The 17,424-nt window shown below is 43.2% G+C and overlaps 1 protein-coding gene across 1 annotated transcript in view; it reads left to right on the forward strand.

Moving 5' to 3' along the window:
- Nucleotides 1–17,424, forward strand: part of LOC140424319 (uncharacterized) — a 135,319-nt gene that overhangs the window by 18,537 nt on the left and 99,358 nt on the right. The window contains exon 2 of the mRNA XM_072507855.1: nt 5,431–5,487. Within this exon, the coding sequence (XP_072363956.1) occupies nt 5,431–5,487 (57 nt within the window). The remainder of the gene's footprint in view (nt 1–5,430; nt 5,488–17,424) is intronic.

Consider the following 17,424-nt stretch of genomic DNA (forward strand, 5'->3'; position numbering starts at 1 on the left):
AGCCTGGATATGAAGTTGGCTGAGTGACCAAAAACTGAGATTAGTTGTGAACACTTGCTTTTCAGACTGGAGGACGATATATATTGGGTGCCCCTAAGGATCAATGTTAAGACCACTGCTGCTCCTGATCAATGTTAGAGGTGGAATCATATGGAGCACAAAGGAAGATGGTCGTCGTTGTTTGAGGTCAATTATCTCCGTTCCACGACATCACTGCAGAGTTCCGCAGCGGTTAGCACTGCTGCCTCACTGCACCAAAGACCTGGGTTAGATCCCGGCCCCGGGTCACTGTCCGTGTGGAGTTTGCACATTCTCCCCTTGTCTGCGTGGGTCTCACCCCCACAACCCAAAAATATGTGCATGGCAGGTGAATTGACCACGCTAAGTTGCTCCTCAATTGGCGAAAAAAGAATTGGATACTCTATTAAAAAAAAAAAAAAAAAAAAAAAATTTTTTTAAATCACTACAGAGTTCCTCGCATGTCAAGTCCAACCATCTTCAGGGCCCAGGATTGAACCCGGGTCCTCGGCGCGGTGAGGCAGCAGTGGTAACCGTTGCGGAACTCTGCAGTGAGGTTGTGGAACTGAGTTTCCGGCCTCGGGTCACTCCAAAAGTTGTTTATTCCTATTTGGCGAAAGAGTAGAAAGGGAACTGTGGCCAAATCATGGCTTACAAGGGAAATTAGAGATAGTATTAGATTCTAAGAAGAGGCATAGAAATTAGCAAGGAAAAGCAATAGACCTGAGGATTGGGAACAGTTTAAAATTCAGTAAAGGCAGGCCAAGGGATTGATTAAAGAAGGGGAAAATACAATTTGAAAGTAAACTAGCGGGGAACATAAAAACTGACTGTAAAAGGTTCTACAGGTATGTAAAGAGAAAAAGATTAATAAAAACTAATGTAGGCCCAGTCAGAAACGGGGGAATTCATAACCGGAACAAAGAAATGGCTGACGAACTACATTTGTACTCTGCTTCTGTCTTCACAAAGGAAGACATGAATAATGTACCGGATGTTCTGAGCAGCACAAGTTTTAGTGAGGAGCTGAAAGATATTAGTATAGAAATGGTTTTGGGGAAATTAATGGGATTGAAGGCAGACAAATCTCCAGTGCCTGATTAATCTTCATCCCAGAGTATTTAAAGAAGTGGCCCGAGAAATAGCAGATCCATTTGGTGTAATTTCCCAAAGTTCTTTGGACTCTGGGATGGTTCATACAGATTGGAGGGTAGCAAATGTAACCCCGTTATTTAAAAAGGGAGGCAGAGAGAAAACTGGGAACTGTAGGCCAGTAAGTCTAACGTCGGTAATAGGGAGGTTGCTGGAGTCCGTTATCAAGGGTTTCATAGCACAGCATTTGGAAAGCAGTGGTATAATTAGACAAAGTCAGCATGGATTTATGAAAGAGAAATCATGCTTGACAAATTTACTCAAATTCTTTGAAGATGTAACTAGTAGAGTTGACAAAGGAGAACCACTGGATGTAGTTTACTTAAAATTTTAGAAGGCTTTCGACAAGGTCTCACAAAGCAGATTAATATGTAAAGTACATGGGATTACAGGCAGTGTCTTGATGGATAAAAAGCTGGTTAGCAGACAGGAAACAAAATGTTGGAATAAATGGGTCTTTTTATGATTGGCAGGCAGTGACTACTAATGGGGTACCTCGGGGGGTCTGTGCTAGGACCCCCAACCGTTCACATTGTATATTAATGATTTGGGCGAGGAAACTAAATGTAAGATCTCCAAATTTGCAGATGATGCAAAGTTGGGAAGGGAGAGGGGTGGGGGGTGGGAGGTGAGCTGTGAAGAGGATGTAGAGATGCTTCAGGTTTTGGACAGGCTGAGTGAGTGGGCACATGCGTGGCTGTGGACGAAAGTGAGGTTATCCGCTTCGGTAGCAAAAATAAGAAAGCAGATAATTATTTGAATGGGTATAAACTGAGAGATGGATACTCAGCGAGATCTTCGTGTCGCTGAAAGTAAGAGCACAGGTACAACAGGCAGTAAAGAAGGCAAATGGTAAGTTGGCCTTCATAAGAAGAGGTTTTGAGTATAGGAATAGAGATCTTTTACTGTAATTGTACAGGGCATTGCTGAGGCCACATCTGGAGTATTGTGTGCAGTTCTGGTGTCCTTATCTGAGGAAGGATATTCTTGCTATGGAGGGAGTGCAGCAAAGGTTTACCAGGCTGATTCCTGGGATGGCGGGACTGCCATTTCAAGGAGAGACCAAGTCGTTTTGGATTATACTCTTTGGGGGGGATCTCCTAGAAACCTGCAAAATTCTAACAGGATTAGACAGGGTAGATTCAGAATTAATGTAAGTAGTTGAGGCCAAAAGGTGTAATTTCAAGAAGGAATTAGATATAGCTCTTGGGGCTAAAGGGAAATGGGAGTGGGGGTTGGGGGAAGGCGGGATCAGCGTAAAGAACTTGATGATCAGCCATGATCGCAATAAATGGCGGAGCAGGCTCAAAAGGGCAGAATGGCCTCCTATTTTTTCTATGTTTCTCTGTAATTTATCTTTTGTCGCATTAAATTGTGTCTGAGATTTCTTGCCCAATGTATTTACCTGACTCCTGAAGTTGCTTAAGCATCCTTTTCACAGTTAACCAGGCTTCCTGTTTCTTCAGATGGGTTTATATTGTTCCCCCCCATGCCAATTTCTTAAATTAAAAGCATCGAACAGCTGTGGTCCCAATACTGACTGGAGGGCAATGCCATTTACTTTTCTTCAGTCTGAAAAAGCATCATTAACTTTACACAAGGCTGCCGTTCCACCAGCAATGCTCCTGTGTGGCACTTAATCTGCATGCGCAACGTACTGCGCATTCTTTATAATATATTATTTTTCAAAGAACACCGTGAAAGCTGCCTGACACAGCAATCCAAGTTGGTTGACCTAATTAATTTTGGAGCTTGATGAGCTGACTGGTCTAAAGTTCCTAGTTTTTACACACCTTTTAAGCTGTCCCAGAGTGATGGAGAGTTGTTAACTACCATACATAGTGCTTTGAAAAATTGTCAAAACTAGCTTAGTTAAAATCTCTCTTAAAATAAGGGGTTAGATGGGAGTTTCTGAATGATGGAAAGGAAGACTGTGTCAGTGTTTTGGAGATTGAAAGAAAAGAGAACTAATTTCTAAGGCATCCTAAAGTACTTTGTAGTCTACCAATTATATTTGAGATGCAAGTACATTTGTTTTATAGCGAGGCATTATTAGCAAGCCAAGATGGATTTTTTTCAATAAATGGAAGGAACAAAACCAATGGGATCTGTATTAAAATAAGAAACCAAATTCTAACAATAACTGAAAAGGGACTGCGGCTGGGTTAGGATCTGTCATTTTCCTGTCTATAGGAAGAAACTGAGCAAAGGGTTGTAGCATTCGTAAAGAACAATTTTAATGTTTGTGTCTGGAAGGGATGTTTACATGCTGGTCAAAGGTGTTTGTATGTGTCGGGGTTGATTAAGTTTGCACTGTCTCTGTTGTGCTTAGAGGATTACGACATGATGAGCAAATAGAACTAAGTCTGTCCTCTGCAACAGGAAGCCACTTTGCAGAGGGGAGATATTTCCTTTGTTCTTTTCAATGGAAGTCAGAACTGTGGAGAAGGGACACTGGGCAGTGAACAGCTCTGAATTCTGCCAGGAGAAGCTGAACACGACAAAGGAAGTTGCAAAGGTGCAAGCTCCTAAGGAACAAGATACAATCTGGATAACAAGGAATTGGGACAGAGAGAATGTATGGCACCTACAGTTAAGAAAACAGACCAAGGTATTGTTCAGAAGAATTTAAAGAAGAGTAAACAAAGTGGTCTGAGTTCGAGACCATTGCAGTAACTAGATTTGAGGTAGGCGGTAGATGAAACATTTGATGTCATTTTAATACAGTCTGTGAATTGAAAGTTAAAGCAATTGTGAACAGCCTGTACAACCATCAAGACGAGGGAATCCTGAAAGAGTTTGGTGTAAAATCCTGGAATGTGTTCGCTGTTAAAAGTGGAGCAGAAGCTTGGGTTAAAAAAAGTATTTTGTAAACGACTGGATTTCTGAATGCAAACCACTAAGGGAAAGCATAATTATGAGAGGAACGTGTTTTTGGAAGTGGAGTTTGGAAACTCGTGTGACAATGATCTGGGGGGGATTCTTGAGGCAATGTCCCACAAATATTCACTTGGGTGGAGAGTGTAACAGCAGGGAAGAAGCTGTTTTTGAATCTGTTAGGAGCGTGTCCTCAATCTTTTGTATTTCCTGCCCGATGGACGAGATAATAACATGGATGGGATGGGACTTTGATTAAGATGCCCGCTTTCCAAGGCAGCGAGAGTGTAGAGTCAATGGATGGGAGGCTGGTTTGTGTGATGGATTGGGCTGTGTTCACGACTCTGGTTTCTTATGGTCTTGGGCTGAGCAGTTGCCATACCAAGCTGTGATGCAGCCACATAGGATGCTTTCTATGGTTCACCTGTAAAAGTTGGTAAGAGTCAATGTAGACATGCTGAATTTCCTTAATTTCCTGAGGAAGTAAAGTTGCTGTTGTGCTTTCTTGGTCGTGTCGATGTGGCTGGACCAGGGCAGATTGTTGATGTGCGCACCAAGGAATTTGAAGTTGTCAACCATCTCCACCTCTGCACCATTGATGCAGACAGGGTATTGTGAAATGTATATACAGTTTTAGCATTTTTGATTAGCATATTGCTCACCTAACCTGCTGTGGTTCGCTTGCACTTTTTTTCGTAAGCTGAGTGATTTTTTACAGTTGGATTTAATAAGCAGGTAGAAAATTCAAAAAGAGGTTTTAAAAAAAAAAATGTAGGAAACTCTGAGGGGCCATTTTGTCATGAAATGCAAAACCTCAATTTCATTTTGCTAACTTTCTTCCTTTCTCTTCCCCCAATCTTTTCCTTCTCATCCAGGAGGCATTAACTGGTGCAGGGGTTTGGTTCTGTGGTGCTTAATGTCCTCTGGCATTCTTTGTCCCCACTGCTCATTCTTTGTCTGTAAACGGAGTGTCGCAAGGCCACTTTGTTGAGAAGTTTCACAGCCACGTCTGTCCCCCACACACACACTTTCCAGGAGAAGTTTATTTAGATAGTTGAGCAGGAAAAATGCCTGATCTTCATTGCCACCTACCAGCACATAAATCTGACTTCAGGATACATTGTGATTATGTATTTTAAAATATATATTTGCTTTTAATTAAAAATTGAGTTAATTTGTGAAGGATTGTAGATGTTGCTCGCTTCCCTGCGACCTGTGCTGGTATTCGGGCAAAACTGCAATCACCCTAATCTTGAAATTTAAGATCAAAATGTTACTCAATTTATTTTGTTCACTGGATTTGAAGGATTTTGTTTGGGCCATCTGATATAATTTAGTTATATTGCTTGCCCCTGCTGAGGTCCTGTCGTATTTGTTTTTCAGACGAATCCTTTCTTTCTCCTTCCGTTGCACCTGAATGTGTGATGCAGACCTCTGCAGGCAAGTCTCTTCAGCTTTCCTTTTGTTCTTATCTGCAGCTTATAACTCTAGTTTGCTTAAAAATTTTACTTTTGATTAACACCGGTCACTTTTTATAGGCTAATTACTTGCTGATGTGCTATGCTAGCTTCCTGTTTCAAAGTCTTTTTGTATTAAAGTCTTGCAGTAGTATAGAGTGTGACTTTTAAAGCCGATCAATTGGGAATTTTTTATGGTTCTGAAGTAAAATTTATTTAAAGCCATGTAAATCGGGTTTGATCCAGTGTTTATGCTGGTATTGCTGGCCCCATCAGGGGTAACTTGATGTTTCCATTGGACAAGTGAAGGGGCATTTTCCTGAACACTGATTACTGTACACTGGCTCCTCCTTGAAGTGCACTTGTATGAAAACCGCTTGTGGTGCCCTCCAAGTGATGCTGGAAGATAACTGATGTCCTTTTGAGAAAGTCAACATTCACAACAGAAGATAAATGGAGAGATGGGAACAAAGATATAATTTAAATATACAGTAGTTGAACCTAAGTCATACTCTATACTTGGCAGCAACTGTACTATTGTCTTGCATTAGTTTGTCTGTATTAGTTGCTAACCGGTTTATATAAAATTATACTGTCTTCCATGATATACTTTCAATCTTTCTATTTTTAACTTATTATTTATGTACTAAAATTCCTCTTTACCATTTTATTTAACTAATTTCAGCAGTTACACTCCATCACCCATCCTTTTCCTAGATCCAGAAGAACTAATGATTCACAAATATGAGATAATCTTCATATTCAAGGACCACTCTGCCATACCTTGATGATTTCTTTGTTCTATGAATGAAATCTGTGCCCAAACTGATTAATGTCTCAAGTTTTTTTTAAAAACTTGTAAAATATATTACTCACAAGCACATAGTAAATTACCAGAGAAGTCCCAAGTGTTTTTCAACTTCGGTATGAAATAATATACTGTCTTGTGTTTGCGTTATTTCTGAAGAGATAACCTAGCTAGAAAGAGGCATGCCTACTTCAGGCATGCAACATGGCATGTTGATCAATCAAAGGGTTGGGCTGATCATTGAAATGTTTGGATGGTTGGTGTGTTCTGCTTCCTGTGTTCCTTTGGGATGAAAGATGGGGAAGTTTTATGTAGTCTGAAGCTAAAGAGCAGTGAATTTTGTTGTAAAATATTTGAGATTTGGCCAACATGTCTGTTCTTAGTGATGTGGGAGTATGATTTGGAGTGGAGGTAACTATCAGTGAAACTGAGCCAAGGAACTTCGACATGCGTTAAGTTGTCAAAAACAGCATCTAGCCCGGTGCCTTGAAGTAAGGTCAGTGATTTTTGTGTATTAATCCTGTATTCAGAAGAAGTTACTTTTGACTTTGTTCAAGGGTAAACACATGGTTAAATTGGCATACTTGAGTTGTGTGGTACACAAGATAGCATTTTCCCCCAAACTTCGAGATACTAAAAAGCATCTTTGGCTACTGGGAAGTGTAAAGTATTTGTGAAGTGTTCATTAAATTCAAGAAAATTAAGGATATTCGTATTAATTTCTCTATTCTGTATTTTTTAATGATTGACTTCTTTAGTATGCTCAGTAAGCGAGTGATCATTCTTGGGTAGAACTAAATAGAAATATTCCACTGGTAATCCAGCACCCATTCAAAGAAATCTTTCAGGTGCTCTTTATCCTCCGCCAATGATGTACTAAACCCCAGCCTGAGACGAGCGCCATTCTGTTCTATTCTGTACTTTAACGTTGCTATTTTTCTGATCGTTCAGTTGGATTTCCAGCTTAAAATTTTTTAAATAAAAAGTTTAATTTAAATATTGCCTTAAAATGACAGAAGTATTGCTATGTCAAATTTTAGGTGTTCAGAACTTGGTTTTCCATTTTGTTCAACCTCCATATATCCAAGTGAATATCCAGAGTCCAAAGGGCCAGGTCCTTTATTTTTTTTCCCAATGATTTCTCCTCGAAGCTGAGCTTTGAGTGGGTGGCTATTCTTCGTGAGTCTGCATAATTAATGTTAGCAAAGTACTCTAGTATGGAGGACCGATATAGTGGAAGCTAATAGGAGCCTTTTCCTTTTAATGATGCTTGCAGGCATACTTTTTCAGTGGGCTCATTAGGTAACTATTGTGTGTATAAATCTTATTCTCTCCTTCCTCTCAAATCATTCTGCTATTTTAAAGAAAAACTGGATTTCAAGGCCAATTGTAACATCCCTGACCTACCTGAGATCAAGTATTTTCTTCATGCAGGTCTCTGCTGCTTGTTTGCACCAGTATTGCTGTTGTACGGCTTTTGGGTTTCTAAATTATGTTGATTTGCTGCTTGACCAATTGTTTATGGCTAAGAACAGATTTTGCCAGTTCACATGTCGATGGATATTTTTGACATCAGGTGACTGATGCTTTACTTAGAAGCAGGGAAGATTCATTCTGGTAATTATGGCTTCTTTGATAAACTGACACACTTTGATTTTAAGATCTGTGCAATCATGAATCTTCCCTGGTGTCTGACTAGGTGAACAAAAGAATGGAAGAGGACTTCCGTTGGTGCAGTGTGAAGGGAAGATGCGCACGAGGTGGCTCTTGGTAGAAACCTGACCTTTCTCCCCCTTTTCCCAGCACCATGGGTCTTTTAACTTTCCAAAAACAAGCTGAAATTATCTGGAGAAAGTTCCTCATCTCTGTGATGCCCAGGAGAGACAAAGATGGAAATAATATCCGCCTGAATTTCAAAAACAGACTCTGAAACCTTCCACTGTTCCAACTGGAGATAAGATGGTGACCACAGCTTCTTTAGCCACTCCACGAATGCTCAAAATGTTCAGCAAAATCTTGGCGGCTGAACTTCGAAAATTATTGACTGCTTGACGTTGGATCTTAAACTATCAATCGAGGAGGCCTTGGCCCCTATTCATTCAGTTCTCTAGATCACAGCCAGACCGTCTAAAGCACAAGGAGCCACAATCATTGGTAGGGAGACTGCATTGTTTGACCATAGTGATAGGATCCCCTCCTCGGAGTCTGACCGTGCTGCTTCGTTGGGTTACCAGAGGGGATCAAAGGCTGCACCTATATTCGGTATTTCTCGTACCTGTTCCACAAAATGGGTGAGAATGTACTTTTTTTTTTTTCCCCCCCTCCCTACCCCACACACAGAATTGAACCGGATGCACCGGAGCTTGCTGATGGTGTCTCCCGGTCTCTGTTGAGTCACCTGACTTGGTTCAGTGGCTATCCTGGATTGATCGTATTGCTCTGTCTTTCAGTGCCCCTTGTTTAAACCCCGTCCTTGCCAATGGCTGACTCCGGTTTGCGGGATGGCAGACAGCTCCAATCCGATTGATTACTTGGGATGATAGAGATTTGAATGGCCCTGTAAAACACTCGAGGGAATTTGCGCATCAAGAGCCTAAAGTCTGATATTGCTCTTCTGCAAGAGACCCATTTATGAATTAAAGGTCAAACCAGGTTGCACAAAAGATGATGGGTTGGGAAAGTTTCTCATTCCAGTTTTAATAGTAGGGCCAGGGGTTCGGCGATTTTAATCAGCAAGAGTCCAATTCTCCTCTTTGCAGATTGTGGCGGACCCAAACAGTCGATATATAATGTATGCGGCTCCCCATTGAAACCCAGTAGTTCTGGTCAATGTCTATGCCCCTAATTGGGATGATAACGAACATTATCAATTCTTTGATATCTTCCCTTCCCGACCTCGACACAAATTATTTTATTTAAAAAGGCGACCTGAACTGTGTTCTGGACCCAAAATTGGGTTGTTCAAAACCAAAATCCCTTGTCCCTTCGGGGGTGGCCAGGGCTTTGTCTTCCCTAATGGCTCAGATGGGAGGGGTAGACCCCTGGTGGTTTTCTTGCACCCAAATGACAGGGAATTCTCCTTCTCTCGCGTTCATCATGTGTATCCTCGCATTGATCTTTTTATTCTGAATAGGGCTCTCCTCCCATCGGTAGTGGCAGCTGAGTACTCAGTAATTGTAATCTCTGACCACACACCACAATTTGGTGACCTGGTGCTGAAGCCGGCTGTGTGGTGATATGCCTATAGACAGTGTTGTGTATATAGTTGGTGCGACCTCCAACCAGCAGGTGGCGGTACAGATCCACCATGTGGTCTCGAGACAGTGGTCATGTGACAAGGCACTCCGATATAAGTCGGGGCAGACCCGGTGATCCTGAGAAGGTTGTAAGACGTACATGACAGTTGTGCATAGGGGTAGTTCCAGGGGAGTCTAAAGAAACTCCATGATAACTTGCTCTGTATCTGATTGTTACCTTACCTCGTGTGCATTCATAAAAATCCTGGTTTGCACAACTCACCAGCAGTTCTGTGGATTCCTTGCTGGACAACGAGCACCGAACGCAACATGGTATCGGTGCTGAAGATTTGAAGGCAGCAACGGCAGTGACAAAGTTAAAATTAGATGAAGAACAGACCTGGTGAACTGCAACCATTGGCGACTCTGTGCAGTAAAAGACACAAGTTCGATATGGATGGACTGAAAGCACCCCACCAGCTTCAAGTATTGGGTAATGTAGACGAAAACTGGCAGCTCTTCAGGCAACAGTTCAAACTCTTATATTTCGGCCCTAGGCCTGCAGGCACAGCCTGACTAAAGGCGAATAACGTTGCTGCTTACTGTGGCAGGTCCATAAGCAATTGAACTATATAATACTTATGCTTTTGACAATGAGGAGGATAGCCAGAGATACGATGAAGTAATTGTGTACTTTGATCGACATTGTTACCCCAAAAAGAATGCAACTTCAGTAGCCTGAAATCTTCTCTGATCCGTGACCAGATTGTCTTTGGTGTATCGAATGATAAGATACGTGAGAGGTTGTTTTGGGAAAAAGATTGGTAACGGAACAAGCGAGTGAGGTAGCAGGACAGCAAATCAGCACAATCTGCTAGAAAAACTTTGGCTCCAACACAAGAGGAAGATGCCAACACCATTAGTGCTGTGACGCATGTCATGAAGAAACATGATCTCATTGCGGACGGCCATTTTAAGCAGCCAACAGGAGCCACCATCTTATGTCCAAAGCATGGCAATTGACATGGCCCACAACAATGTCCGGCCTTTAGAAAAGTCTGTTCCAGGTGCGGCCGTGTTGGGCATTTTGCGAAAAAGTGTTTTGTACATCCTACAATGGACCGTATAAGATCAGTAAATGTGGGTGATGAGATACCTCCGGTTAAACAATTCTTCATCGATCTCATTGCAACCAAGGACCAGAAGAGTCCGACCAAAAAAAATAGGACACAATTTCAAAAAAAGAAAGAAGCTAGTAAGAACTTGCCGGAAACCATCAAAACCAGACGGAAAGTGATGGTGTTCCTAAATGACTCTTTATTACGATGCGACTTTGACATTAAAACGAGAGCCAACCTCAGTCGGTCTGCTTTGCACAAGCTGGACATGCAGCTGAAAATCGCTGATCGGCCAAGACTGCCTGTATGTTACGGTACAAAAAAGATGGAGACTTTGGTGAATGTGAATTTGAGCTCGCCGTGGACGACATGACGTAAATTTTGTGCACATGAAAATTGAGTCCATCGTAGGAGTGGATGCATGTGAATCCCTGAACTTAGTTGAGTGGCTGTTTATGTCCCAGAAGGTGAGTGGCCAGCTGAATACTACAGATCCCGACAAGATATCATAGTGTGCACATTTGATGAGGATTTGGAAGAAATCCAGGCGGAGGACGTCAAATCAGACAAAGAAACGGAAGAGCCAGTGAGCATTCCACAATTCTGGTTAACAGTCTTCAAGAAGGTGTATGTGCTCAGTGGCATGATACAGGAGCATGACAAGCCCGTATTAAAAGCATCTACAAGATGTGAATGTCAAATGTTCAGAGCATGAAAAGCCAAGGAGCTTCACTCTGGAGTTTTAAGTCCAAGCCCAATGAGTATTTCACAACCTAAGTAAATATACCAGATGGATTCGCGGCCTGAATCATCTTTCTTTGATGAACAAGAAATCATGGGATGTATAGACTGTAAGATCGACCGGAAGAATGGCAAAATGTCATGTTGAAAACAATTAAAACTAAGCCGAAGCACAGCACTCTCAGAACAGTTACGAAAACTGTACTAAATGAATCATTCTTTAATTTCTTCAGTCCTCCTGAAGCTCCACAGCATGGAATGTTAAATAAGAGCACAGCAGTGAAACACGAGGCCTCCTGCGTGTGAACACCATTCCGTGTGCAATGTTGTATTTTACAGGAGAAATCATTGCAGAGGATGGTGAATCTGATAATGAATACTATGAAGACATGCATGCTAACCTCTTAAGATGAGGTGGAAAGCAAAGGATTTGAACGTGAACCGGATGAAGACTGGTATGAACGTTTTGCACATCTATTCTGCAGGAACAATGATGAACTTGGTGAAGAGGCCTAAGATGTGCTGCTCCGACGGTTTGGCGGGAGTGATGAGGTGGCCATGGGGGACACCCAGACTCACTGTACGCTGAAGGGCGGGAGCTCTGAGATGGCGCACTCAACAATAAAAACCTGAGATCGAAGTGGCTGATACCTCGGAGAACCAGCTACTGAACAAGCTAGTAACAGACGACAAATCTTAGAAAAGCTTGCTCCAGAGGCACTTGGTGAATCGTCTCAGCCCTCTGAAATGGTTCCGGTAATCAACTCCCTGCTGCTCAAGGTCACTCTGTTGGAAGATGAGTGGGAATATCTTGATGATGAATGTGATGAGACTAGCTCTGTTGAAAATAATGACTCTGGGAGTGAGTCAGCGGTGGAACGGATGACTCTCTCTGTGTAGCTCGACTGATCACACACGCACATATTCGAGCAAGACCAGGATGACCCAACACCTGGATCGTCACAATCAAACCGTGTCTGCATTGTCATTTCCAGTGATTGAACGCTGCTTCAGTGAGCCAAGAAGGGCAGCACTTGTTGTCGTAGATCTAACCTCCACCCAGGCACCAGAAATCGAGGCGCTCCAATATCCAGATGAGGGCACAGAATTGGGCGTGGTCACACAACTATGTGATGACGCGTCGGCGTCTCCGGTTCCACGTGAACATCCGCATACTTCCATGCACAGGATGCAGACCAGCACCGAACCAGGGGCTGCCAAGCCCAAACAAAAACAATTAAAGTAATTTGCAAACTAATAGTTAAAACAAGAAGGAGGAAGAGAAGACCGGGAGAGCTAGATCATCCCACTGGCAAACACAAGAGTAGAAAGCAATATGATGAACAACAAGCCACAGGTGGAAAAGACAAAAAGCACACAACGAAGCAGTAAACACTATCATTGGAAGACACAAACTAAGCTCGTGACGCATGTGTGGCAATCTCGAATGCACAGTATAAAGAGGATACGAAGCAAGAGACTGGCACGTAAACCAGTCTTCGCAAAGGCTGGCAAGAACCCAAGTGATCACGGGTGATCCCGAGAGGGAGGTACAATGACCTCTGCGAAAGGGCGGGCACTGACCGCATATCATGTTTCTGGACACCCTAGTTAAACTTTTTATGTTTGTTTATCATATAGAATAATCATGTTTGTAAATAAACTTCAATATCTTCTCCTAAGGAAGGGGGATGTGGTGATATGCCTGTAGACGGTGTTACATATAGTTGGTGGTGTGACCTTCAACCGGTAGGTGGCGGTACAGATTCACCATATGGTCTTAAACAATATTGTATATAGTTGGTGGTGCGACCTCCAACTAGCAGGTGGTGGTACAGATCCACCATGTGGTCTCGAGACAGTGGTCATGTGATGAGGCACTCCCAATATAAGTCCGGGCAGATCCGGTGATCCTGAGGAGGTTGTGGATCCAGAGAAGGTTGTAAGACGTACATGAGGACAATCGTGCATGGGGGTAGTTCCAGGGCAATCTAAAGAAACTCCATGATCGCTTGCTCTATCTGAGCATCACCTTACCATGTGTGAATTAATAAAAATCCTGGTTTGGACAACTCCAGCAGTTGTCCTTGCTGGATTCCTTGCTAGACACCGAACACAACAGACCCCACTCAACGCCCATCTTGGAGGTTGGACACTGCTTGGTAGGTTGATTTTAAAAATGTTGCGAGCGCATGTCCTATTAATGACTATATTAAATTAAATTGGTCCAGGGGTGGCACAGTGGTTAGCACTGCTGCCCCATGGCGCCGAGGACCCGGGTTCAGTCCTGGCCCTGGGTCACTATCCATGTGCAGTTTGCACATTCTCCCCGTGTCTGCATGGGCTTCACCCACAACCTAAAAGATGGTGAATTGGCAACGCTAAATTGCCCCTTAATTGGAAAAAAGCAATTGAGTATTCTAAATTTATTTATTTAAAAATTAAATGGGTCCGACTCCATCTCCTTCCACGCTGTCGGAAAATCTTAAGGCTGTCCTCGGAGAAATTATTTATTTACAGGGCACGTGTGAAAGATAAATAAATTAGAACAGCAGAGGCTGGTGGACTCCATTCTGGAGGTAGATCACTGATACTTTATCCCATTCCTGAATTATTCTCAGCAGTCAAACATTGCAGACCCAGTTTAGAGCTACTGATCATCAATAAAGCTGTACGTCTGCATCAGTGCTCAAGTGTGTACTTTCCACTAATAGGGGGAGAAGACCAGTTGTCTTTAAGCACCCAACTGAAATGCCAGTCGGCCTCCCATGAGATATCCCAGATACTCAACCCGGAGGGTAATCTGGTTTCCACCACTCTCCAGGTCATGGGGCTTTTTCATCCATTTACTGTGACTTGTATGAATCTGAGCCTCGCACAGACAAGTCGATCATGGTTGATTTTCTGGACAGCCTGCCTGCCCATCTCATTGGTTGAAACAGTAGATTGGTGAGTTGGACTCGCCGATAGCCCTGACTAGACTTTAAAATGCAATGGTCTTATGCAGGCTGGTAAGGCCTCTGGCTCAGATAGCTTTGCAATAAAGAAAATCGCACCTGTGCTAGATATGTTTAACGACTCCCTATCCCATGAGGGAGGCAAGACCCGACCTAGTGTGAATTGTACTGACCTATCGTGCTCTTAAATGCAGCTGTTGGCTGCTTGCTACGGTTCTGCCGCTCCATTTGGAATGTTGCCTTCCAAACATAATAACACTGGTCCTATGTGCCGGGCGACCAGTGGTGGTAGCCACTGTGCCACCGTGCTGCCCGCTGTGGTCTCAATACTGACCCCTGCGAAACACCTAGTTACCGGCTGCCATCCTGAAAAGGACCCCTTTATCTGCCTTCTGCCAGTCAGCCAAGCCTCTATCACTGCCAGTACCTTGCCCCTAACACCATGGGCTCGCAGCCTCCTGTATGGCACTTTGTCAGAGGCCTTCTGGAAATCCAAATGGATCATGTCTGCTGGTTCTTCCTCATTACCACCTCAATTTGTCAGGCAAGACCTCGCCTTGATAAATCCATGGTGACTCATCCTATTTTACCATTAACTTCTTAAGTACTCTGCAAACGCATTCTTAATAACAGACTCTAAAATCTTACCAATAACTGAAGTCCAGCTAACTAGGAATGGAGGAGTTGCATTAGCTATTTTGTAATCCTCTGGGACCCTCCCTCTTTCCAGTGCTTCCCGAAGAATCACCATTACCTCCACAATCTCCTTCCGAACCCTGGGGTGTAGTCCATCCGGTCCAGGTGATATATCCTCCTTCAGACCTTCAGTTTTCCCAGCCCCTTTTCCTTAGTGATGGCTGCTACACTCACCTCTGCCACCTGACTGTCTTGTATACCTCTTCCTCTTGTGAAGACAGATGCAAAGCACCTATTCAGTTCCTCTGCAATTTCTTTGTCCCCTATTGCTACTTCTCAAGCCTCATTTTCCAGTGGTCCAATGTCCATTCTTGCCTCTTAACCTTTTATATACTGAGAAAAAACACTTGCATTCTTCTTTCATATTACTAGCAAGCTTACACTAATATTTCATCATCTTCCTCCTCCTTTTTCCCCCCCCACCCCATTATTGCTTTTTTTAATTATTATAATTTTTATTGTCATAAGTAGGCTTATATTAACACTGCAATGAAATTACTGTGAAAAGAAAGCTAGTCGTCACATTCCGGCACCTGATCAGGTACACCGAGGGAGAATTCAGAATGTCCAATTCATCTAACAGCACTTCTTACGGGATTTGAGTGGAAACCGGAGCACCCGGAGGAAACCCACGCAGACACGGAGACTGTGCAGACTCCATGCAGACAGTGACGCAAGCCGGGAATTGAACCAGGGACCCTGGTGCTGTGAAGCAATAGTGCTAACCACTGTGCTACTATCCTCTGCTTGTTTTTAAAGCCTTCCCAATCCTCTGGCTTCCCACTAATTCTTGTCACTTTGTGTGCTTTTTCCTTTGCTTTTATGCTGCCCTTGACCTCCCCTTAGCATGTTTCCTCCTCTCTTGGATAAATTTATAATATGAATAACCCTCAAAAACTCATGCCATTGCTGTTCCACTGTCATCCCTGCTAGGCTCCCCTTCCAATCAACTCCTCCCTCGTGTCTTTGTAATCTGATTCCAGCTTCTTTCTCTCAAACTGCAGGGTGAATTCTATCATATTGTGGTCACTGTTCCCTAAGGGTTCCTTCACCTTAAGTTCCCTAATCAAGTCTGCCTCGTTACACATCACCAAATCCAGAATTGCCTGTTCCCTAATGGACTCTACCACAAACTGCTTCAAAACACCATCTCGCAGACATTCTACAAATTCCTTTTCTTGGATCCGCAACCAACCTGATTTTTTCCACTGCACCTGCATACCTAAAAATGAGGTGTGAAGCATGAAGCTACAACACAGGACTGCTTGTGTGCCAAACCGTATAAGCAACAAGTAATAGTCAAGAGCTGAGTGATTTCTCAACGAACGCATCAGATCTAAGCTCTGCAGTCATGTCACATCCCAACTCCGAACGGTGGTGGAAAATTAAACAACTCTCTGGAGGAAGAGGCTCCACAAATATCCCCATCCTCCATGATGGAGAAGCCCAGCATATTTGTGCAAAAGACAAGGTTGAAGCATTCACAATCTTCAGCCAGAAGCGCCGAGTGGATGATCCACCGTGGTCTCCTCCAGAGGTCCACAGAATCTCTGTCTGTCTTCAGCCAATACGATTCACTCCAAGTGATATCAAGAAACCACTGAAGGCACTGGCTACTGCAAAGGATATGGGCGTGACAATATACTGGCACTAGTGATAAAGACTTGTGCTCCAGAACTTGCTGGAATCCTAGCCAAGCTGTTCCAGTGCAGCTACAACACTGGCATCTACCTGACAATGTGGAAAATTGCCCAGATGTGTCCTGTACACAAGAAACAGGACAAATCCCAATCATCGCCCCATCAATCTACTCTCCATTATCGGTGTGTGATGGAAGGAGTCATCAACAGTGCTATCAAGCAGCACTTGCACATCAATAACCTGCTCACGGATGCTCAGTTTGGATACAGCCAGGGTCACTCAGCCCCTGACTTCATTTCAACTTTTGTTCAAACATGGGCAAAAGAGTTAATGCCAGAGGTGAAGTATGAGTGACTGCCTTTGACATCAAGGCAACATTTGACTGAGTATGGCATCAAGGAGCCCTAGCAAAACTGGAGTCAATGAGAATTGGGGAAACCTTTCGCTGGTTGGAGTCATACCTAGCACAAAGCTATGGTTGGAGGTCAATCATCTCGGCTCTGCGGCATCACTGCAGCAGTTCAACTACTTAATCAACGACCTCCCTTCAGCTGCTTCATCAATGACTTCCTTGCCATAAAGTCATAAGTGGGGATGATCAGCACCATTCGCGACTTGTCAGATAATGAAGCAATCCATGTCCGAGTGCAGCAAGACCTGGATAATATCCAGGCTTGGGCTGACAAGTGGCAAAGTACATTCTCCCGCACAAGTACCAGGCAA

The sequence above is a fragment of the Scyliorhinus torazame genome, chromosome 1, assembly GCF_047496885.1.
Source record: "Scyliorhinus torazame isolate Kashiwa2021f chromosome 1, sScyTor2.1, whole genome shotgun sequence".
Classification (NCBI taxonomy): Eukaryota; Metazoa; Chordata; class Chondrichthyes; order Carcharhiniformes; family Scyliorhinidae; genus Scyliorhinus; species Scyliorhinus torazame.